General features: G+C 42.9%; 2 protein-coding genes across 2 annotated transcripts in view; one reads left to right on the top strand and one right to left on the bottom strand.

The window, feature by feature from the left end:
- The window catches only part of SLC18A2 (solute carrier family 18 member A2), a 36,802-nt gene extending 23,152 nt beyond the window's left edge, over positions 1 to 13,650 (top strand). The window contains exons 11-16 of the mRNA XM_036106547.2: positions 1,909 to 1,987; positions 2,168 to 2,219; positions 2,858 to 2,921; positions 4,643 to 4,762; positions 4,900 to 5,033; positions 11,355 to 13,650. Of these exons, the coding sequence (XP_035962440.1) occupies positions 1,909 to 1,987; positions 2,168 to 2,219; positions 2,858 to 2,921; positions 4,643 to 4,762; positions 4,900 to 5,033; positions 11,355 to 11,459 (554 nt within the window). The 3' untranslated portion in view covers positions 11,460 to 13,650. The remainder of the gene's footprint in view (positions 1 to 1,908; positions 1,988 to 2,167; positions 2,220 to 2,857; positions 2,922 to 4,642; positions 4,763 to 4,899; positions 5,034 to 11,354) is intronic.
- Positions 13,651 to 14,142: 492 nt separating this feature from the next.
- Positions 14,143 to 25,067, bottom strand: part of PDZD8 (PDZ domain containing 8) — a 78,568-nt gene continuing 67,643 nt past the window's right edge. The window contains exons 4-5 of the mRNA XM_036106524.2: positions 23,887 to 24,049; positions 14,143 to 19,259 (exon numbers count right to left, since the gene is read on the bottom strand). Coding sequence (XP_035962417.1) covers positions 17,056 to 19,259; positions 23,887 to 24,049 — 2,367 coding nt within the window. The 3' untranslated portion in view covers positions 14,143 to 17,055. The remainder of the gene's footprint in view (positions 19,260 to 23,886; positions 24,050 to 25,067) is intronic.

Genomic DNA, 25,067 nt, shown 5'->3' with positions numbered 1-25,067 from the left:
CTCCCCGAACCCCAGAGACACTCATCCTGAGACCAAGGCCTTCGTGATTTCTTATGTCTCCAGACTAACTCGACAACATTGTGGTCAAGGTTAGGCCTAATTACCGGCTACTTTGGGGAGCTTCTGGGTTCCCAGAGCACTGCATCCATACCTGTGTTCGTCAGTCCCTAACATAGCCATGTCCCAGTTCAGGCGTCATCTGCTTCCTTCCTTTGAAGACGCGCTCATGGCGACCAGAGCCACATTGTGGTCATTGTCTTCACTGTAGCGCTGAGCCGGGGCCGTGCTATCAGTCACGTTTACTGAATCCGATTACACCCAACAATCATCTGGCCGCCCCTATGACAAGTGTGACGGAAATGGTTTCCTGGAACATGAAAATGAGATTGCTCTTTATTATTATTTCCCAGATCACCAAGCCTAGGATGATTTGGTTTTGGATTTCGCTCCTGAACCTAATCATTTTGAAGTCCCTCCTGTGCTGGAAGGCTCAGCCTCTCTGGAGGGTTTGATGGCTTGCATTCGTGCTTAGAGAGGTGCGGGGGAGGCTGCTGTGTCCTTGAAGGGGCGAGATCACACTTGTCTGTCTGCACGCTGCCGAGCTGCCGGGACAAGAAGGGCCCCGGGCCCTGGGCATTTCCAGTGCTTACCTGCTGGCCATCTGGTATCCGGCATGCGTGTCTAGCTCGCGCAGTCATGGGATCGAGGACTGAGCAACGTTCACCATGAGTGGGCAGGGCTTAGAATCAAATGTGGCATAACTGAGTCCAAGAAGAACATTAAAAGTATGACTAGTTTGGGGCGCCTGGGTGGCTCAGTTGTTAAGTGTCTGCCTTCGGCTCAGGTCATGATCGCAGGGTCCTGGGATCGAGCCCCACATCGGGCCCCCTGCTCAGCGGGGAGCCTGCTTCTCCCTCTCCCTCTGCCTGCCACTCCCCCTGCTTGTGCTCTCTATCCCTCTGTCAAGTAAATAAATAAAATCTTAAAAAAAAAAAAAGTATGACTAGTTTGAAAAAAGCCATCTTTTGAGAAGAGATTGTCTATTGTCCTGATAACGGATGGGGACCACACGGAGCTGATGTGGACAAATTCCCAGCAGCCAGGCAGGTCAGACTCGAAGACTTTCTGTTTAATGCAGAGACGACGTTCAAGGCGACCACCGCCACCCGCACCTGGAAATTGGCACAGGCTTGGCCCGGGGATGCCAGGTGCCTGGGAGCGCGTGGAAACCTTGGACATGTCAATGTCCGTCACGTGACTTGGCCACAGAAAAGGACCACGTGGACATTTATTTTTTTAGACATGGAAAGATGTTCATAAAGCTAGTTGAAAGAAGCAGGGTGTAGAACAGTAGTCCAAACCCATGTTTTGTTTTTTGTTTTTTCTTAAAATCCCATGGACACACATTTATCTGTGTATGAACTTGCGTGTATAAACTTAGGGAGGGGATGCCCATGCTCATTCTCTGAGTGATGGGGTTTGGGATGATTTTAACTTTTTTCTTGGTCCTTAACATTCCCGTTTTTCTCCCCAATGCCCGTGTCTTCCTCCTTGTGGTAAAGTAACAAAGGGGTGAGGCCGGGGCGCGTGTGGGGTCGCGGTGGCCCCGCTCCCGTGGCGGGAGACGCCCGTATCGGGCCGCGCGTGCAGCCACCACCAGGCAAGATGGAGCTGTTGATAGAGGCATGGATTTCATTTCTGGAGTGTCTCAGCAGCTTTGTGAGGACGGGTCAGGCCCGTGGGGGCCAGTCTGGCTCTGTCAGCCGCCGGATATTAGCTGCTTGGGTGCTCGCCCCAGGGCTTCTCTCCTCGGTTCTAATCACCATCATGGTGTCTGACAGTTATTACTTTTTCTAACACTTGACTGATAATCAATACTGATAAGGTATCCTTTTCATAAATTTACAGGCATTGCTTTCTTGCCAGCTAGCATCTCTTATCTCATTGGAACCAATATTTTTGGGATGCTCGCACACAAAATGGGGAGGTAAGATGAAATGCGAACAGCGCTCACTCTCTTAGAACAATGTAGCTCTTTTAAGCAAATTCTGCATGTTTCTGCCTTAGTTATCACAAGCAATTGTTTTAATTTCTATTGAAAAATTGGACTGGGGAAAAAAATCGGAGGGGTCATTTATTGAAGGTGCTTTTTTTGTTTTCTTGGTAGGTGGCTTTGCGCTCTTCTAGGAATGATAATTGTTGGAATCAGCATTTTATGTGTGAGTAAAAGATATTTGACAAGGGGTAATGGTCTGTAAATAAAACTTTTGCTTTGGGCCAGGATCCCCAGGAAACCTTTTACAGCTGTTTAAAGTTTGTTGATATTTGGTTTTATGACATCTCCCATTTTCCTCTAATTGTTTTGTCATCTTAAACACTTTGGACAAGATTTTCCAAGGAATATATTTTCATTTTATGTCAGTTGGAGGTTCTGTAGTATATTTTGTTACATAGTGTAAATGTCGCTACCCCCTCATCATCTTAAACATTACAGTGTCTTAAAACACTTTCAGACAACTAGCCTGAAACAATAGCAAGATGTTTTTCTAGAATAAAACACCTTCTACCAATGGCCCGTATGCCTTCTGGTTCTTGTCAGAGTGGAGTGTGGTCCAGGCTGATCTCAACTATGGCAGTCAGCGAGTTTTCTTTGGTGGTCGCAAAAACCCATTTCAGCTTCAACTTTTAAAGACTCGGAGGTCCCGGTTCTCCCCAGACAGCACCCTCTTCCTTTCTCCCATTTCTTTCAGAAGGAAACATGCACACCCAGGCCAGAGAAAACATGTCTTTAAGGTTTTCCCAGAAGATTTGCAGTTGGATATCACGATTCTCGTGTAATGTTTATTTCCTCTTACAGATTCCTTTTGCAAAAAACATTTATGGACTCATAGCTCCCAACTTTGGAGTTGGTTTTGCAATCGGTAAGTTGCATAACCTTATGCCTAAATTTGAAACTTTGTTTTCCCCACAACTAAGAAAGATCTCCTCTTATTTGGGCAGACTGTAGTTTCTCAACCTAAAAGTTCCGGAAGCTTGAGAGGAGGCTGTGGGCAGCCACGTTCAAGTACAGCCTGACGATTATCTACAGATAGATACCTGCTTCTGCGTACTAGTCCTTTATTTCCAGAAAACCAGTATTTTTAAAAGCCTGATATTTACAGAAGCAAACGGATACTCCGTTGCTGCCCTTGGGCAAACAAGAGAATCCCTCGCTCAGAGCGCGTTTGTTTGGGCTCAGGTCTGTGCACGGAGCTGCTCCTATGAACCGGGGTGGGGTGGGGGCAGAGACCTCACATGTATTTTCTATGAGGTTTGGTACAGAAAGGGTGAACAGAGATATTGATCACCACCGTGCTGCGGGACTTCTCACCGGCAAAGGGGACGAGTCTGTAATGGGAGGAATAGTCACATGTTAGGAACAATCTCGTGAACGTTTTCGATAAATAGCATACATTTGTTTCTCATTTGTAGTATACACATGGGGCCTAATAAAAGTAAATGCCAAATCTATCACAAGCTAAAGGCGAGAACTAAATCTTTGGTACCGTGGAAAGAGAGAAGGGAGCCTCTGCGGACTCCCCAGGCTGGGTTAGGTTTGTCCTCACACAGCACCTCCTGGTGTCCGTGACAACCGTGATTCATGTTTCAGCTCTTTGCGGCCCGTCCGCCCCTTCTGTCCATGTTGTTCACCCCATGGCCCCAGCACCCTCCACATGTTAGGGAATCAAGGAATACTCATTGAATGAAAGAAACTTCCCTCCTCTTCTTGCCGCTAGTCCTTGGTGGGGGTGCGGGAGCTAACTTTGGAGTACCCCGCTGGAGGGGTCTACGGATGATACAGTCTCATTTTAGCCAATCATTATCTGCACCATTTTATGGATGGGAAAGCCAGTGTTTGGAGAGAGAAGGAATGGCTGTGCTCACCCCGCCAGGGACTTGAGGCCAGGACTCAGCACACATGCTCTTTCTTTATGCTTCCTGTCCCTGCCTGTTGAAGGAACAAGAGATTATAATACTGGCCTTGGACGTGGTGTTTGTTTGAGCCCCAAATCAGACCTCTTTCAGTCTCTTCCCTGAGCAGGGCAGGGTGACCTCTCAGACAGCTTCATGTTCTGATTCCTTCCCATCTTCCCTGATACTTTCCAGCTTCTTCTTATGGTCTGCGTGTGAGGCTAAGCTGTGGATGAGGATGGGGGTGTGTGAGGTTTGTAGGTGTGCCCCTGGGTGAGGGCAAGGGGCCAGTGGACTGGAAGAGAGTTAATCTGGAAAGCACCAGCTGGAAGCAAGTGAGGGGGCCACGCAGCCAGTAGCCGGCACCCCACTGGATGTGAAGCCTGGTCTGTGAGTCACCAGAGGACTGGGGGCCCTCCCCTGGAAGATGGGCCCTTCAGACCGTAGAGGACAGGTGAGGTAAGGTGGAGAACAGGCAAAGGTGGCCTGGGTTCCAGTCCCAGCCTCAGTGACCGGCAGTCTGTCTTCAGTGAAGGGTATGCTTCGGGCAGCCTGCCTTGAGACTCACAGGTGGTGATGACCACTGGGGAAGAGCTGGTGGGGTTGTGAGGTTAGGACACAGTCCCCGATATTCCCCACATTTTTGGGTTACATCCATTTTCCATAGACCATGTTCTCTGACTGTCCACAGGAATGGTGGATTCATCAATGATGCCCATCATGGGCTACCTGGTCGACCTGCGGCACGTGTCTGTCTACGGGAGCGTGTATGCCATTGCAGATGTGGCCTTCTGCATGGGATATGCCATAGGTAAGGACGCTGGCTCTTCAAAACAATGTTTTAGCTTAATGCATGATCATGCTGATTGAAAATTATTTAAACTTTTGTATCTTCCTATCTGTGAGACATCTGGAGAGAGGTCGATCTAATTCTCTGTTTCCTGAAAGGTCCTTCTGCTGGTGGGGCTATTGCAAAGGCAATCGGATTTCCATGGCTCATGACCATTATTGGAATAATTGATATTCTTTTTGCTCCTCTCTGCTTTTTTCTTCGAAGTCCACCTGCCAAGGAAGAAAAAATGGTAAGAAAATTTTAGGCCGCAGTCAAGTGCTTCTTGATCATTTTAGCATGGTCTTCTGGATAGTTTCTTCATGGTTGAATTATAAAATATGTTTCTGCTCCTTTTGGACAGAATTCCCCAAACATAAATGGTCAAAGTTCCTTTTGAGTTTATACCACATGGACCATAGATTTTTTTACTGTATCAAGCATTTCGTTTGTAAATGTGAAGAATGAAATGACTTTTATACTTATGTTAGCAGTCTGTGTAGCTCTTTTGTCAACCAGACATGGGGTAGTTCAATGTAATTTTCTTCAGTTCTTGAAAATCTTGAATATTATTTTTTTTGCCTCCTGTGCCGAGTCCTAAGATTAGCCATTTTTGGTGCTGTTTGCTTTTCTCCTGAGCTTTACAGCTTTCACTAATAGTGTTTTAGTCCTTACTGCAAAAGATTCTGGAGATGGTTTTGGTGTAGATAACAGCATTTTGGAAAACTATCATATATGTGCCTCTGGGCACACAGGGGCATGTCTAACCTTTAAATTCACAATTTTATAACCAGAACCGTAACTAGATGAAAGATATAGAATTGAGTATAAGGTGTTCCTCTTCTGAACAGATTCACTTATTGATTCTAAACTTGAATTTTGAAATGCATTAGTCGTGTTAACCTGACAGCCTTCATACGTGGTGGTGGAGTTTTTAAAACCTCCCATGGTGACAGATTCTCGTCCAGCTGGAAGAAGAGTGGTTTAGATTAAGAATGAATGAGATAACCAAGGCAGGGAGAGACAGTATTTTTGTGATTATGAGGTTCACTTGTGATGTTCTCTTGGGGGTACATCCGAAGTTCTTTCTGACGGTTGAACTGAAATGGGTCTTGATGCTTTGGCATTTCTCGAACTGCCCTTTTATGATTTTCCCCAAAGAGTAGGTTTAAAAACAGACACAGATTCTAAAGTTAGGCCATGTGCGGCCTTTATTTGTTTGGAGCATTCTTTGTATTCATTAATTCCTTCAATATATTTAAATAATATATTCTGCATTGGGCACTGGTCTTATGCCCTTTATTATACAGGATGTAAAGCGGTAATTTTGAATCACTCAGGACCCGTTCGATGCAAAGAAAAGGAGTGGAAGGTGTTGTGGAAATATCCCGATGGAAACCACCCTTTCTTCCTTCCTCTTGCTTAGATGCTGAACAACCATAGTGCTTTATTGATCATCCGACCTGTCTCCCGGCCTGACCCCCACACAGTGCCTTGCCCAAATCAGGGTCAGAAAATTCTCAGTGCAACAACTAAAAACTGTCATTCTGTTGCCACCGTTATCAATTTGATTAAGGCTGAAGGAAGGTTACTCCCAACCCTTTTTGACCAAAAAAAGACAAATCACCTACAAATGCTCCTGTCACCCAGGAGACTGTTTACGATTCTTGGGAGATAGTGAAGGGCTGGCATGGCCCTGGAGCCAAACTGTCCCATGGGGAAATGACCGCGTCTGCCTCACTGGCTGGCTGGGAGCATTCGGAGGAGAATCCCACAGGGCGCTTAGCCCCGTGCTTAGCACACAGGAAATGTTCATTCAGCAAATGTGTTACTATTTCCAGTACCACCCTATACTTCTTTTTTGCTTTTACTGAATGCTCTGATTTGCTGTCTGCCCAGAGGGCCCCTGCTATTGTCCCTTTGTCCCCTCTGTGAGGTGAGCACTTCCTTGGGCTACTGAGACCCCAGGACTGCTGAATGGGTTTCCCTGGCCAAGCAGCGGACGTTAGTGGCTGTTGGGTTATCTGTGTGTTGGCAGCAGCGTGATGGCTTATCTGGGGCGTCGGAGGAAATGAGCGAGATGAGCGAGGTCCGAGGGTGAGCTGGGGGATCAGCCTGCCCACCAGCTGCCACCGTGGGTCCACATGACGCCGGGCAGGAGGCAGGCCCCCGGTGCCTCTTCTCTTCCCTCATGTAAATCCGTCCTTTAGTTCACTTGACAATGCCCAGGAAGTGAAAGAGACGATCTTGAGAGGCAAAGCAACAAGAATTGCAGGCTTCCAGAAAGCCACTTTCACTGTAAAATGTCAAAATCCTTAATGCATGCCTAGCAAGAGGAATCCTTAAAAACTTGAGAAAACGCGCATCTCGCCGCCCGTAATCGCTGCCTGTGATTGAAGGTATCACACTGGATTCCGTTTGCCCCATGGGATGGTAGCCTTTGTGGGTGGCCGGCGGCAGCTGCCTACTCACGGAGCAGGAAGCAACCTAATGATCGGGGGTGGGGTGAGGCCGGGCCGGCAGTGTGCCACGGAGGGGACAGAAGTGATTACTGCCCGCTTGAGAAAATCCAATCCCGACCAGTGCTGGCGTTCAGGATGAGCAGTTACCAGATGCATGGGGGACAGGAGAGCCTGAAGAAGGCCTATAAACCGTAGCAATTAATTCTTTCATTAGGCAACGCTCTGGTAATGAGGCATTTGGGCTTCAGCTATTTTATATTGAAGGATCAAATGCTGTTTTCATGGGTCCCCAGTCGTAGAATCATGAACTAGTTTGTGAGCACTTGAGTGTTTTTTTCTATTTGGTGTACTTGATTTCCTTCTTTCTTCCTTTCCTTTCCCTTTCCTTTCCTCTCCCTCTCTCTTTCTCTCTTTCTCTTTCTCTCCCTTCCTTCCTTCCTCCCTCCCTCTCCCTCCCTCCCTCCCTTTCATAAGTACAGAGGGAGAAAAAAACCTGTTTGTTACTCAGGTCCCTTTGCAAGTATAAGAAACATCCACTCTGCCATGTGAGGACAACTGTGTTTTAGGTACACGACAATGACATGCAGCCTGTGATTCTCAGAATACCCAGTTGAGAACAGCTGTGTGCTGGTATGGATATTTTTTCAGGTTGAAGAATTATTTTTGAAGATAGGGCACGTTTCTTACATCTTACTCTTGAAGTTTCTGGTTGTGGCCCAGACAGGAAGGTTGGTGTTTGAGATCACAGCTTGTTTTCCTGGATGACTCTTGGCTCTCTCATAGTTGTTTCCAGAGAGTCCTTCCTGCTACTGTTTCCTGAATGCAGGGGCCAGGCAAAGACCTGCCTGTTACAATCTATTTACAGAAATGTGTCCCTTTGCAGGGCATTTACATAGTGGGTATGCACAACCATCACTAAATTTTTTTTTTTAGATACAGTAAATAAAACTTTTCAGCATACAGGCCTGGTGTATCTCAAAATCTCCAAGCCTGGAGGGGCTTATGCTTCAATGCTTTTCCTGTCTGAGTATCCTACTGTGTATTTAATTTATATACGTCATTTGGTCCAACAAGGCTTTTACCACTTTGGAGAGCCTCACTCTGCTCTGTGTCTGATAGGAAGCCAGGCGCTTGGCAGGGGTTCAGTTCTCAGTAACTGGGCTCTGCTCGGAATTCAGACCCCCTCCTCCTTCCTCTGTTGTCTTCGGTGGAGAGTCGGACACACCTTGTTCCCCAGCAGAGTGCTGGCTTAAATTACCTGGTGGCTCCATGAGCCGCGCTCCTCGTGGCCCCTACGCGCTTGACTTACCCACTCTCTCCTGTTCACCCCTCTCTGTCCCTGGCTCTTTGGGAATATTACAGATGCCGTCTGGCTTACTTGATCACATATAACTTGTTATAAAAGCAGATGTCACACATTCTTTCAAAAGAGGTTCAGAAGCCAGTAAGCTAGGTTTTAAAAGCTACAAAACAATATTTCAAGAAAGAAAACTTATTTATCTGGAATAGGCTTTGTGTGCAAATGTGATTTGGCTGCACTGATAACTTCTGACCACTGAAGTCTGTTCGATGCTCCTATCATCAGTCTGAACTTCCCTTGCAACAGCTGTTTGAGTCCGTACTAGGTGCCCAGTGTTAGGTTTCTGGGTCCTTAAGAAGTCTACATATATGCAGAGTCAGGTCTAAGGGGGGTGAACCAAGAGAGGGCAGTTATGAGAGGGGTAGAATGATGGCCATCCTTCCCAAGGCTCTTGCTGCCTGTGGGTCAGGGATCAAGGCCCCTTGCCTGGCATTCAGGGCCCTGCAGTCTGGTTCTGGTTGGTCTTTCTAATTAATGTCTATGTACCTCAACATCAGACCTCTGTGGTGGTCAGGCTGGCTCACTTATTGTCTGTTTTTATTTCATTATTTTATTTTTATATTCTTTTTGAGAGAGAGAGAGAGAGAGTGAGAGAGTGAGCAAGTGTGCTAGTTGGGGGAGGTGGTCAGAGGGAGAGGGAGAGAGAGAAGCCCAAGCAGACTGCTCGCTGAGTGTGGAGCCCAGTGTGGGGCTCAATCCCATGACCCTCCGAGATCATGACCTGAGCCGAAATCGAGAGTCAGCCGCTTAACCGACTGAGCCACCCAGGCGCCCGTGGCCCTGTTTTACATAGTGGCTCGTTGAGTAGATAATTCATACTGTGCTCACAGCTCCTTTGCTGTGCCCATCCTTCCCATCCTTCCAGGTTCAGCTCATGCCCCATCTCCTCCATACAGCTGTCCCTGAACACTTCACCCACCCGGGCATGCTGTGGGACCTGTCCTTCCCTTGCGGGGAAGTCACGGAGGTGCTGGGATAGGACCTTAGGGGGACGGCAGCAGGTGCCCAGCAGGCTGTTGGTAGCCATTCGGCTCTGCTGTAGTTCTAGATAATACCGTATCACCAAGGCAGTGCTTCTCATAGCATGTTGACGCCACTGTCATGAAGGGTTAGGGACCTGAATTTCAGGTTTAACCCCCCCACCCCCAGGTGATTCTTGTGCATGTTTCTTTGAGGATCACTACCCTGTAGAGGTGAGACATTGAGATCTTTGGAGGTGAAACCGTTTGTGTAACAAGGATACGTCCATATGGGGAGAATGGTGCTCGTGGACAATGTCTGTTGCATCAGTTACTGAGTTTTAGAAATTGAGCTCTTTATTAAATACATGTATTAATTCACTTGGCACGAAGCATAAAAAAAAAATAAATAAATTTGTAGCTGATGATTTGAGCCGGCAGCCTGACTTAGAGGGTCAAGGAAGTCATTATCTTAACATGTCACCCAGGCAGATCATTTTAGAATTTCTCAGGAAATGATAAACGGGTTAGCACTGAGTGGAGTCATAGAAGTTAGCAAATGTATGGGGCAAGACCTGGGGGCGTAGCTGACAAAACACCGAGATAGGTTACCGTAGGCCAACATGAGATGAATTTTAACAGATAAATGTTTCCAAGTAGATTTTCATGCTGCATAAAAAGGTATTGGGGGAATAGTTTATGTGGAGGAAGACTCCAGAAGGCACAGCTGGTGGGAGAATCCGTTAGTTGTACCCAGTGTCCTGCCATGCAGTGCTCTGTTCCCCGCCCCCCAGCAGGAACAGACTTCGGCACAAGGCCATCTGGCGCACATCTGCCCCATTCTAGCTGTACGTCCCATGGTCATGTTCTTTAATTGCTGTGCCTACGCAGGGGGTTATGGGCCTACCATCTAGGGCGCTCGTGAAGCTGAGGTCTTGCAGCAAGGCTGCCGGCACGGGCCTGGCAGGATCAGGGCAGCTGTATTCTCAGACAGCGGGCTTGGTCTGCACATGTTCAAGAGGAATAATGATTACCAGGACTTACTAATTGAGGATCAATGGACTGTTTTTCAGTAACAATGAGAAGGCACACGATTTGTATGTTCATGACAGTGTCTTTTTGTGTGTTTTGTTTTAAAACCTCCATTTGAGCAAGAGGAAAACACCCAGGATTTGGGGAGAGGTGCCTGGAAATGCCATTTATGAAGACAGGGGCCCTGTGATGAGTGTAGGGAAACCTAAGGGGCCAGGGCAGTGGTCTTAAAATATCATCAGGGCAGTCTGTGAAGATGGCTCGAATCTGAACCAGATCCACGTAGAGAAACAAGGGCGGCAGTTTAGCCTCAGGTACATTTCCAAGAGGAGTCCACCTCATGGAGGGTATGTTGCCACAGTGAAATCCGTGCACAGCAGTTGGACTGGGTGACCTCCAGGATTCCCACCCCCTTCTCACCCCAGCCCCAATTCCAAGATTCTAAATAGAACTCTTCCTAAACGTGACCCGCATAGCCCTTGCTTCATGGCTTGCAGGTTGCCCCGACTGGACTTCACGGCCCTGGGGGAGACCACGGCCCTGGGGGAGACCATGGCTGCCGTCTCTCGCCTGGAACCCTCCCGGAGTGTGGAACCCCGGGGCTTCGGGGCCAGGCACCTGGCAGTTGCACCGAAGGACTGGTTGACAGTGGGTGGTGCTAGATAACAGCTTTCCAACTAGTAATCCTTAAAGATGGTAGGTTAAAACCATCTTCTCTTTATGAAACAAGGTTAATATATCTGCACTTTGCTCTCTTTCAGGCTATTCTCATGGATCACAACTGTCCCATTAAAACAAAAATGTACACCCAGAATAATATCCAGTCGTATCCGGTAGGTGATGATGAAGAATCTGAAAGTGACTGAGATCCTCAGAAGTCTCAAAGTATTTATTGTATAAAACCGTGTTTCCAGAAGTGAAATGACTCCTCCGGAACAGTCTTAGTCCTACCATTCATCCCTGGTGAAAGCAAAACAACCAAAGGTTATTCATTCTTCTCCATGGTTGTGATTGATTGCCAACAGCCTTATAAAGAAAAAGCAGCTTTTCTAGGGGTTTGTATAAATAGTGTTGAAAACTTTATTTTATGTATTTGATTTTATTAAATATTGTACAATATATTTTGACGAAATAGATATAGTGTAAATCTATAAATATTTGAATCCAAATCAAATATAATTTTTAAAAAACTTACATTCATGAACACTTGGGCAAAAAAATCTTATATTTTTTCTGAATATTGGTAATGAGTGTTTAAAATGAAAGCACACATTATCTCCGAGACACTTCCAACACTGAGAAACTAGAAGGAAGTCTGAAAAACAGAATCAAGTAAGACAGCATATGATGTTGTGACAGAGTGTGGTTAACTTGTAATTACTATCAATATATTTCTGAGCTAAAAGCTAGTTATCTCAAATGCAGAGGACAGGAAGTTGAGTCCGTCATCTTTTGGACTTACCCATAATCGTGGCTGGCATTAGTTTTCTACAGAATCATCTACCTGGAAACAGATGGTTGTAAATTATGTATTTACATGTCGTGTGGCGGGCAGCAGACACTAAAGCCAATAGGGAAAATAGTAAATGTTCTGAAAGCAGAGAAAAGCACCCAGAAGTATAGTTATGAACAACTAGCTTTCCCTTTCTAGTATATATTTGATTGTCTTAGGATGAAAAGAAAATTGAGGGTAGATTCACCTTATACTGTCGAGGTTGTTTAAGCCTAAGATCTATTAATTTTTAGAAACTTAGTTCAACTTTTAGAAACTTAAAAGGCTAATAGCTGCTATGATATGAAAAAAATCTGACCATGTCTTTGACCTGGTAAGAGGTCATCCAAGTGTCTTCTAGGAATCTATTAAGTTTTGAATTGCAATTATTATTTTTTTAGACTTCTGAAGGTTGTTCACATTAATGTGAAAGATTTTAAACGAAGATGGAGGAGGAATGAAATTATCTTGAATCACATTAGGAAAACAGGTAAAAATAATAGGTCAGGACACATTCCCTTTCAAAGACAGAAAAACCCTAGAAACATCTAGAAATGTCTGTGTATTCTTCTATCATCTAGTGCTGTATAATGTGGTTTTTCTAAGCATGACAACATTGACGTGCCTTTTCAATTTAACAGCAAATACTGTGTTAGCACTGTCAGTTGCCATCAGGTTTTGTATGAGATGTGATTGGAGTGTGCAGATAGTGTAGAATGTCTCAGATAATACTTGTAAATTCTAGAGTTCTGCAATCAACAAAAATTACCTAATGTCTGTACTTTGTTAAGCTAAAATTGTGTTTCTGTTAACTTGGGTCAAGGAGCAAAGAACTTTAGAACAAGGACTCGACCTCTAAGAGAGTAGCTGGTACTTTCCTTCCATTTGCTTTATGAAGCTTCTCTGTAGCTTTATGAAGCTTCTTGGAGTGACTTGAAATCTGGTGTTCAAGTGCAGTGTGGTGGAAGCAAACAAGTTTCCTATTCACATATTTGCATTGGGCAACTTACAAATCTCTGATAGCACTTTCATATGGCTAGCGTCAACCATCAGGACTGTTCTCTACTCCCACAGGGGAGACCCTTCAAGAACGTGCTGCAGATCAATTCTTAGAGGGTTGGTGGCTCTCCCTGACCACAATACTGTATGATTTACTCCAATTTCATTCTTGCCTTTAAGGCTTCAGTCTCTTCAAGAATGACTGGCAGAGGCATGCCCACTGTTGATCTCTAGAAAGAATGTCAAAGACGTGAGTTTTTCAGAACTGTTTTGGGAGCAAAAGTATCAATTATATCTGAGGGGGAAAATTACAAGGTCTTTTATAGGACTAAAATTCTGGCCTTAGCAAAACTGTGAAGTGAGGCTTTTTTTCTCAGTGTATCAGAACCGTGAACATACAGCTCCCTGAATGTTTTTTTGAGCAGAGGTGGGTTCTTATGTTTGTACCTGGCAAAACAGATACAAAATCGTTAATGAGGTAGCAAAGAATATTCAGTTCTTTCTTCTGCTAAGTGTATGTGCATACTTGTTTTAGCTAGTTTCCTTAATAAATCTTCTGAACACTACTGTGCCTGTTTGTATTCCTTTATAAACCAGACATCGATGGAATAAAATGCATAATGTATTGACTGTGAATATCTAATTAAAAACTATTCTTTTCTGCTTGCAGGCATCAGGTAAAAATTCAGGTTAGTCTGAACCCTACTTTTTGGCTTTGCAAAATTGGCTTTAGATTGAAATCTGTAACTAGTCCCATGGCGTCAATGTGGAAAAGCCCAGTTAAGTTACCCTTGCATTTCTAAAGTTAAATTGCTTTCCTGACTGTCCTGAACAAATAACTATCTGATGGAAGTAACTAAGCTCTTCCACATGGTGAGCCCACAGGGCCCTGGAATCCAGACAACTCAGGGTGTGTATGTATGTATGTCTCTTTCAGGCATGAGACTCTCAGGCATGAGAATCGCAGTTTTACTCAGATCTTAGAGGGGCTCTAAACCTTGCCCACGCCTTCTATTAAAAGAAAGCTATTAGCTCAATTTAGAAAAAAAGACAATACATTTTCGAAGTGATTTTAAATTTATTCACTTTTAGGGAAATTAAGATCTTTGTAATCAGGAGACAAGTATTTTCAAACTGCCTTTCAAAAAATCGAGATAAATTTAGAGCTAGACAGTACCCTTCAATTTTCAGCTTGTTTTCTCTTCTCAAAATCGTAAAATAGCCAATAGTATTTCAGCTATTCTGATACTTGAGTATAGGACTTAGTATTAGGAAATGTAGCATATTAATTGATTCCAAAATGATGCTAAAATATTGTTCAGCGTGATTGTTTAACCTAGTTCTTCACCTCACCTAAATACCAGAAATACAGAAAATAGTCTAATTCCTAATAAATAGCAGGGCCGATCCATACATCTGAGATTTCACAGCTTAGAAAAACAACAGTAAAACCAGAATTTAATGCTTTTAGGCAAATTTCAAAAGAGCAATTTTGTTTAGCAAAAGTGGACTTTGTGAAGAGTTTGTTTGCATGGCCAAATTCTACCGGGCGGTAATTCCAGAGATGTAGCAATCACCTCTTTCAGATGTTAGCAAATGAAGATATTCTTGTTTTCTGTGGTAGTTCTTTTTATTAATTATTTTTTAGCTATTGATAACATAGCATGGCAGCAAGATTACATCAGGAATGTAATAGAATACAACTGTTTTCATGGAAGCCTCACACCTCACTACCCCCTAGGCTATTTGGAGTGACCCCCCCTCCCCCGCACTAAAGCACAACTGTGATGCTTCTAATGCCTGTCCGAGTAGATAGAAAAATATTGCACTACATTAAAGGTAGATTTTACAAATATCATTAGCAGCATTACTGAGCTTTTCATAATTGTGGTTCTACAGAGTTAAATACTTTTAAAACAGGAGATTTTTATGAACCAAAATTTTGCGTTATTTCTGCAGCTCTTTCAAACGCATCGGTTTCAGCAGCATGCTTGGATGTCACTAAAACTCCTGTGGTGTCATCCATCCATACACACCAGCCACTTACAGACACTGGCCTTCCAGGTCATCACCGGTAAGTTATTTTTCATAAGATAAAAGTTGGCTATTCCATTGGGCAGACTCTTTCAAGCACGTTACAGAACTTTTTTTTAGCTTTCAGAGTAGGTGTATAAAGACTTCTACAGCAGTGTTCTTTTAAAATGCAAGCATGCTTAACACAAAAAAGGGGATACACAGATCTATTTTTGTTATAAACTTGGCCAATAAAGGTACTTCCTAATATTTCACTTAATAAAAGTAGAGTAACTCCTCTACCTTCAAAAATGTTTTTGTCCCCCATTTGAGTCATAGCTTTTCTTGAATAGCTTTTTACTGTTCAGAACACTTCTGGAGTTCTGTTGTTCTCCTCACAACAATCCTGTGAGGTAGTTAAAGTATTGTTTATTCCTACTTTGGAGCTGGGGAGACTGCGGCATGGAACCCTCTTGTGATTATAAAGTTCATTAATGGCCAGTGGAAGAGCTTGACCTTTAACTCTTGCCTGGAGTTCTGGGCTGTAAACCTGGGCTAGAACCCTTACTATTACATCTTACACTATGCCTCTTCCTGCCGGCCATCGAAACTGTCCCACCTAGCTTTAAATTCATGTCAATCTTTAGTATATGTCATTTATCACAGTAGTTACCTATAAGAGGAAAATAGACATATAAAAGGCCAAAACTTTTATGGTATACCAACAGAGGTGATGCTCACACGTTTTCCCTCAGTCACATGTTACTGGGGTCCACACAGTGGACCAAGTATTGGAAGAGATCTTTATTATCAGAGAACTGATCCCAATTCCTACGTATCTATACTGTTTTTATTTTTTTTTTAAACAAAAGACTGAACTATAGACGTGTTCAGAATGACCACCATTCCGTCAACCTGTAATCTATCTTGCATGATTCCTTTCCTTTACGACATCCTCCTGCATGAAAATGTACCTAAAACAAAATAGCCAAACCCAGTTATCAACACGGTCATTTTAAGAACAGTCCTCTGAAACTTTATCCTTGACATGCTTTATTTCCCATGGGAGAACTGAAGATGAAAAAAATCAAATGTTCAGAACTTCCATTTAAAAGGAGAAAGCATCCACATTTCGAAAGATTTTATTTCAAAATCCTACTGGTTACTGTTTTTTTTAGTAATCTTCTCTACAAAATTCTTGACCATCTGCATTCTCTATTTCCTATTACATTTTGTTTTTCAATGCAACCTCTTCAAATTAATAACTGTATTCTCACTAAAACTGCACAAAAACTAGAAAATTCACAGGATAGAAAGCAAGCAATATACGTAATTTTTTTTTTTTTTTTACTGATCAGTGTAACTGACTAAAGCCGCAGCATCTGCTTTTATGTTACATTTGGCAAAAACAAAAAACCACCCTCAAAACCCCAAAATAACAAAAATTTCAAGCAAGTAGAGATGACAAACTTCCTAACACGAAGATTCAAAACCTGTTCCTTCAATGATTGCCGTTGTCAATTTGGGCATGCAGCAAACTTGTTATAACCGTGATGGAAATGAAAATACTTCAAGAATTTGGACAGTATCCTTTTTAACACTCATTCAAAACTAAGATGAAGGAAAGTAACACAATGAGACATCACACGTACATAAACATGAAAAGTTAGCTTACATAATTACATAATTAGAAAAAGTTAAAAATAAATTAGTAAAAATAAATTCCCAGTATAAACCCAAAAACGCATAGCTATAAATGCAATCTGAAACAACCAATTTAGTGAGCTGGTCATGTTTTTGCTGGAAAACAACCCCTTTTCACTCTTGTTCTTACACAAGCAAATGGCTGTGGAGAAGCAGGCCGAAGTGCATCAGAAGAGGGCTTCCATGTGGGTTATCTGTGGTACTTGAGATGCAACTTTTCCCCAATCACTCGAACAGTTTAAATAGGCTGTCTGTTAAACAGACTCTGATGGGCCAAACAAGTCCTCTGATATGCTGCTGAATGGCTGGGAGTCTATTAGTTGGGTTATTTCATTATCGAGGTCTTCTTCTGTATCATCTGGGTACTTGCTTATTTTTTTGGAGTGCTGGTCTAAAGACAGACTTTCTAAAGATTCAAGATCTTCAATGCCCGCTCTGTAGTGGATCATGAGAAGTGTTAGAGCTTGTAGTCTTTCACCTGATTTAGACAAAGCAGCAGAAAGAAGGGATTTTTTCCTTGATTCAGTTGCTTCTTTTTCTTCTCTGACAAGAGAATTGTTATGTTCCAGCTCCTGGTCAATTTCGTTCTGCAGTTTATCCAGCATGAACTCTAGTTTCTGGATCCTCTCCTCCGTAGGCAGGCCCCTGTACAGATCGCGGCCGATTTCTTTCACTGCAATGAAGACGCTGTCATCCAGACCACCATCCTTCCTCGCCAACTTTACTCCTGTGCTGTCTCCCCGTTTGGAAGGGCTGTTCGGGCCGCAGACCTCTGTATCACTGCCTTCGTTGTCTGACGTGTTGGGTGTGTGTTTTGGTGAAGGTTCCACTAGATCAGTGCCTGGTTCAGAAAGGCGAGTTTTAGAGACTTGGCGCAAATTTAACAAACGAGAGCTCGTATTGATGATGTGTCTTGTCAAACCTGTTGTTTTATTGACTGACTTGCTAGCTTCAGCATCAACACGAGGAGGCAGGCCTAAGAAGGTTTCTTGTCCTTCCAGCCTGAGGTTTTTCAGGGTCCGGTCTATCCGCCTATCAGTTGCTCCACAAAGAGGTGTCTCCGCTAGACACTTTTCCTGACATTTTTTATGGCAAACATAAGCACAGAACATACACTGGGAAGCAGCTTTAGTCCACACTTTTTTCTTACAGTAATCACACCAAGTTGGGTTCTGGAACTGAGTATCCTGGAAACTATGTTTATTTTCTGTTAAACCCATCTGTCCAACAAAATGTTCCTCTTTAGGTAGGGCAGAAACCTCTTCGACCAAATGGAGTTCTTTTTCTTTCTCTAAGTTAGTAACTATAGGGTGGTCTGGTTCTCCTTCTTTCAAATATTTGAAGTGAATGGTAATGTCACCAAAGCAAAATTTGTCATTGAATCCCTTCTGCATACTCAGATTCCGTAGTGCGGTTCTCGTGACCATTGCCTTAGGCGAGGGGGCTTCCAGTCTGAATTTTGAAGAGTATTCCATGTTTGACGTGGCCAGGCATCCTAAGGCCACCTCTTCAAGTTTTAAGCTGACATGCCCCAAACAGGTAAGACCCCCTAACTTGAAAGGATCTCTGCACCACAGCGCAATGTTTAAGTACCTGTGGCAGGCTTCTATGTCGAAGAAACAGGTTGCTCTGGTTCTTGTCCATTTTCCTAGCTTATTACGGTAAGGAATTTCTGATGATTCCCATGTCTGAGGGTCATCTGAACTGTCCTTAGGAGGGCAGGAACTTTCTGAAGTAAAATCTCTCGCCACTTCTTGCTTTGCTAAAAATGGCTTAGATGCAGCTACATCTTCAGTATGATCCATATTTTTCACTTGCTTTTCAGCAGGTTTATCCGCAGGAGGAGGAGGCAGCACCTTTTCTGGCTTTTCAGGGAGAACATCTGGTTCTGTCTGATTTGGGGTGTCGGCAGAAGGCAAAGGAACTTTCACTTGTGGTCGTGGTGGCACAGGTGGTTTGACAGTGGATCCCTGGGTGGGTTTTGACACTTGTGTTGGGTCCGTTAACTCAGAAGCTTTTAGGGCCAAGGGTTTATTTCCCTCTTTACATGGAGGTTTTGGTGGTGGTGGGTGATTTCCTACAGCTAACTTACGGTTTAAAACTGGTGATATCGTTCCAAGGGGTTTAACAGAAAGTGTTGTTGGAGTACGTTTGGGGCTGTGACTTACTGACGGAGCCTCATCTTTGAGCTCATTCTGTGCTCTGACATCACTTGCCAAGTCTTCAAATTCAGAATCCAAATCTCTATTTTCAGCATCTACTGCCAACCCAGTGGTTTCCTCTTCATAGTTTGGCTGGCATGAGCTTGACAGAAAGTTTTCTTCCAACTGCCCAAAATTATCTTGCAGCGCTGCACCTTGATTGCTCTGGCCGACAGGTCTCTCATAATACACCAGGACCCGGTCCCCAGCCTGCTTGATCAGCTTCAACACTTGCAGGGTAGATGTGATTTTCACACCTGTTGTAAGATTTTAAAAGGGAAAACATGTAAATTACTGCAATGAAAATCACTTAAGTTTGCTGAATGTAATTGCCCTTAGTTTATGATTATGGAAAAGCAATACAGAAATGTGGTGAATGATCAAATTCAGAGACCAATGCTTGAAGTAAACTTAGCAAAATACTGTATTATGAATAGCGGACTCTTATACATATTCTTTTTATTAGCCCTACCCATCAAACTAATCTTTTTATCAGGACCAGAAAGAACAAGGAAAGCATAAATTGCTTTAAAGTTAAACAAGTTGGTTACTATCTGGACCGATAATATCAGCTTAAATTTTCATTTTATTATGTTCTAATAGGTGGCTACATTAACACAGTTTGAAATTCAAAAGGTACAGAAAAATGTAGAGTGAAAAATCTCCCTTCCACCTCTATTTCCCAACCACACTGTCCCTTCCCTGAGGCAGTCAAAGCTAGCAGCTTCTGGTGGAGTCTTCTAGAGATACTCTAGGTGTTATCTTTAAAGGCTCTATTTGTTTGTTTCCTGCCCTCCCCCCACCTTCCCCCAAACAGTACTTACCCAAGCTAGCCCTTTCTGTAGGACTTAGAAAAAGGTGAGAAGGGGTCTTTGCTTTCCAAAGGTCTTAGGACCACCCTAAATAAATCAGAGTAACATCAGCCCCATCTAACAACCTGACTTCAGAGTTCCTTAACCTATATCCTCCTCCTACCTCAGTTGCCCAAGCAAGATCATGCTTTAGACCTGATTATCACTTGGAATTTTCCACATCAGAGGTCTTTCACTTGTAATTAATCTCTGCTCACAATCTCCTATTTCCCGCCTCGTTACAATGCTATCTGTTACTAACTGAATCTGTTTTGAGGTCATTTCCAGGCCCAATCATTCCTCCTTTGCTGTCCTGGTCCAACTGGTCTCCTAACACCACTTGCTTTTCTCCCCAACCTTAGTCTCAAGATTTCACTGATGTTCACTCACATCAAGATTTGGGATTCTTTTGCCCGCTTTCCTCTTCTGTCTATCTGGCTTTCTGATCCCAGCTTGCTAGCCCCATCTCCTTTTTCTTCTCCTGGGCTTACCACCGGTACCTAGTGCTGACACTGGCCATCCTCAGCAAGGCATTCTTTTGAATTGTTTCTGGTCTCTAAACAACTAAGTCTCTAAAACCCCAGCTTCAAACCCTCCCTATTCCCCTGAAGCCCACCCTCCCTACTGTCTTTTATTCTGCAGGTGATCTCTCCTTATTTACTGAAGAGATCAACAAGCAGCCACCTTTTCTCCTGGCCAGTCATTTTTAGTATGAACCTATCTCCGAGGACGAAGTAGCCTTTACTTGTACTTTGGATCCTATTCCCCATCTCCTTCAGGACTTTGCTCCATCAGCTATCCTGGCTCATATCTTTATTCCCTTCCTTCTTCTCCTTTAAAACCTTTTTCTTGGTTTTCACGACACCGTACTACTAATTTGGCTCTGACCACCTCTGCTTTCTTTTTCTCCATCCATATCTGCCCCTTGTACCAAACGTCCCCATGGTTTTTATATGCCCTACTTCTCTCCCTTTTTGCTCTCTCCCTGGATCACAACCACCTCAGTGGTTGCAACCGTCAGCTTTTTCTTTGGTTGGTCTCCCCTCTTCTTCACACTATTCCTACATCCCTAACTACTTCCGGAGATCAGCACCTGGATGTTTCCTCGACGTAACAAATTCAGCTTAGTTAAAACCCCTCTCTGATCTTCTCATTCTCCTGTCCTCACTATGTGAATTAACTTGCCACCCTCCCAATTAACCCAATCTGCACCCCAGAGACAGCTGACCCCCTCGATCCCAGCAGCTCTCAGTTTTGTCAGAGTTCTAGTCGTTTTCCTCCCCTGTTCAGATCCACCTGGTCACTGGCTTCAGTTCCAAGAATCCACAGCTCCTTGCTGTGACCCCTCAGATCTTCCCTGTTTTAATTATCAAACATACTGCTCCCCAATTTTCCTAAAGCTTTGGCTCAAAAACCTTTAGTGTACAAACTCATCACACTGGAATCCAGGGCTTTCTAATGTGGCTCTCTCCATTATTCATCCAGCCTGCTCTTTCCCTCTAACCACACTATGTTTCAACAAAATTGTAGTCTGACATACATACAAATGAAAAATAAGTCCATCTACTGAGCTGCAGGAAAACTTCAACTCAATCTAAACTCATTCCCTGTGACTCAACACCTGGCCTCATCTCTTCCCCAACCACCAGGAACTTTGGGGAGACAACCAGTGTTCCTCTAAGGACTAGTTGGCCAAATCTGGATTCCTTTTCTTTTGCAATGTTACAAATACACATAAAACTAGAGGAAACAGAGAAAAATGAACTCCATCATTGAGCTTCAAATATAATAAGCATTTTGCCAATCTTATTTCAACTACCACCAATCCCATTATTAAATATTTAAAAATTATATACCCATATAAACAAATTATAGGTATAAAAAATAAGTATTATACCTGTCCCTTATCTCAGTACTTTGTTTTTATAAATGTTAGCTATAAAGGGATGACCTTTACTTTTTCCAATCTATACACATTTATATTGCTTTCTTTTTGAGAAGAGATATTTTTGAGAATATTTACTACATGTGTAACTGAAAACAAAAACCTTTCCATAAAAGGACATAAAAAAGAAAAAAAAATACCCTGTAGGTAAAACCAGAACAAAGGTATGTGTGGATATAAAAAATTTATACTGAATTCTAGTTTTTGGCTGAGGGGGAGTAACTGCTATGTTTGTTAAACAATTACATAACAGAGGAGGTCTGTTTCATGGCTCTGCCATCCTCAGTGCCTACAAAGAGCCACAGCATCTGGGGGCTTGTGAGAAATGCAGAATCTTGGGCCCCTGTCCAGGTCTGCTGAAGCAGAATCCCTATTTTAACACCACGTCTGGGTGACTGGAATACAGTCAGAAGGTTTGAGAAGCACTGTTTATGACCTATCAAAGGGATTTCCATGTGAAAATATGGACTTAGTTGGGCTTCCAGGGGTGCAACTAAATGATTTTCATTATTTTACTGTCATGATGGCTTTGCATCAAAGCTTTAACATGTAACAAAGGAAAACTCCTTGCTTTGAGGGGTGCCTGGGTGGCTGAGTCAGTTAAGCGTTTGCCTTCGGCTCAGATCATGATCCCAGGGTCCTGGGATCGAGTCCCACGTCCGATTCCTTGCTCAGCAGGGAGTCTGCTTCTCTCTCTCTCTCTCTGTCCCTCCCTCTACCCTTCCATCCCTGTTCGTTCTCTCTCTCAAATAAATAAAAATAAAATCTTGAAAAAAAAAAAGAAAGAAAACTCCTTGCTTTGGGAACTGATCTACCTTGTTGTTTATTATCTTAGCTGTGAAAGAATATACCACATTGTCTTTGGAAGCTCAGCTGTGACCAACCATGTGTTCAAGAAATCTCTTGACAAGCCTAGAATGGGGGGACGGGGCAGGTACTACAAAGGTCTGAAAAGGTTTGGACTTTTTCCCCATTGGTGTGTACAGGGAGTCCTACTGCTTATTCATAAACATCCAAGCAAATAATCTGCCTAGCAACAGAATTTATGTAATCAATCCAACTGATAGGAAGGCATACAGGTGACACATTCTTCCACTAGCAATAGGGATTTGGGCTGTACTCTAATGACTGCATATTAACAAATGGCTGGCCAATCAGGGACAATACAGAGCCATCAATATGGGGCCACGGGACAGTTCAAGTGTGCCCTCTTGGACAAGAAATATTAGTCTCTCGGGCGCCTGGGTGGCTCAGTCGTTAGGCGTCTGCCTTCGGCTCAGGTCATGTTCCCGGAGTCCTGGGATCGAGCCCCGCATCGGGCTCCCTGCTCCGCGGGAAGCCTGCTTCTCCCTCTCCCACTCCCCCTGCTGGTGTTCCCTCTCTCACTGTGTCTCTCTCTGTCAAATAAATAAATAAAATCTTTAAAAAAAAAAAAAAAAAAAGAAATATTAGTCTCTCTCCTGTTCATTATCTAGTCCTAAGTGACGGGGGTCATGGTGCTAATACTGTCAATTTTAGGCCCAGAGGAGTTAGGTGGTTATACAGAAGGAACTGCTGACCTGCCCTTTCTTTCACATTCATTAAACACTAGAGGAATAGAAGATGGGATGGAAAGGAAAATTAGAGAAGTTTACCGAAGAGTGGTCTAAAAATGAAGTATTTTACAGATTTATACATAAGGACTAAAATGGCATATGTATTGTAAATTAAGGCTTCCTTCAGATTTTTATTTTTATTTATTTTTATTTATTTTTAAGATTTTATTTATTTATTTGACAGAGAGAGACACAGCGAGAGAGGGAACACAAGCAGGGGGAGTGGGAGAGGGAGAAGCAGGCCTCCCGCGGAGCAGGGAGCCCGACTCGGGGCTCGATCCCAGGACCCCGGGATCATGACCTGAGCCGAAGGCAGACTCTTAAGGACTGAGCCACTCAGGTGCCCCTCAGATTTTTATTTTTAATAAAGTTATTCTCTTTCCATTATAGAAGTAACATGTGCTCATAGAAAGAATGAAGATAGGGAAAACTCCCACATTTGCTCACTGATTTCTCTATAAATGTGATGTGTGTTGCATATTAGCATAATTACCTCCAATAGCAATCAGTCGGTCTCCCCGCTGAAGATCTGCAAGTGCAGCAGGCGAGTTTGGGGCCACCGTCTCAATTATGACATGCCCAGCATACCCATCAGTTGACTGGACAAGACGAAGTGTAAGTCCGACACTTTGTAAATTCCCCTTTATTAATTCAACCTTTGATAAAGAGAAAAAAATGAAAACAATGGGTTCATGGTAGGGGAGTGAGAAAACATTAGCCCACTGAGAACACTGTAGCTGATGCTGACTTTTGTACCATGGTGACTATTTTTACAGACAAATAAAAGAGGAGGAGATTTTTATTGTGACAATGTTAACACGTGGTCAGACTACACATATGGGGTTCAAAAACATTAAACATACTTTCTTATCTTCAGCATGTCTTATTTAAGATCCATTCTCACTGTAGAATATTTGGAAATAGAAAGGCAAAATGAAAAGAAAACACTCCTAATCATACCATCCAGAACTGCTGTATACTTTCTAATACATATATTTTAACAAAATTAAGATCCGATTGTGAATATAATTCTGAATCTTGCTTTTTTGAAATATAATGGGAAATATCTTCTATGTCATTAGATGTGCTTTGGAACCTCTTTTTTTATGATATATTGTTAAATTATCTTTTTGGGGGGCAAAGTAAAAGAGTTTACATTTTATTAACAGGTATCTTATTAATGAGATAGCCTTTTCTAACTCATCAAGATCATTTTGTTTTCTAAACAAATGTCACCTAATTTATCAAAATATGTGTCCCAGATTCACATCATCTGTGAACTAAAGACAATGCAACATGTTATGTCCTCATTTAAATTACTGATTAAAAAAAACAGATTGAATGCTACATCCTTCTAGATGACAAGAATTCAATCTGTGTTTATTGAGTTAAATAAATTACAAATCAGTCTAATTGTATTATCATTCAGCCCATGTTTCTTAGTTCTGGTCTTCAAGAGATCTCATGAGGGAGATCTCTGCCAAATAACTTGCTAATATCCTAATATATCACTGTCTGTATCACTTTAATAAATAAACCCTACTTTTAAAAGCCAGAAATTTAATTCTCCTACCTAATGGTGTTGGCTGGTAAAAGAGACCTAACTGGAAATTGTTTTTTAATATGGATGTTACTAGATTTTGTAAAGTTGCTTTTAGATTAAGTAAAATCTTA

The sequence above is a fragment of the Halichoerus grypus genome, chromosome 7 (genome assembly GCF_964656455.1).
Source record: "Halichoerus grypus chromosome 7, mHalGry1.hap1.1, whole genome shotgun sequence".
Classification (NCBI taxonomy): Eukaryota; Metazoa; Chordata; class Mammalia; order Carnivora; family Phocidae; genus Halichoerus; species Halichoerus grypus.
Note: the sequence above shows the minus strand (reverse complement) of the source record. Positions and strands in the feature narration are given on the sequence as shown.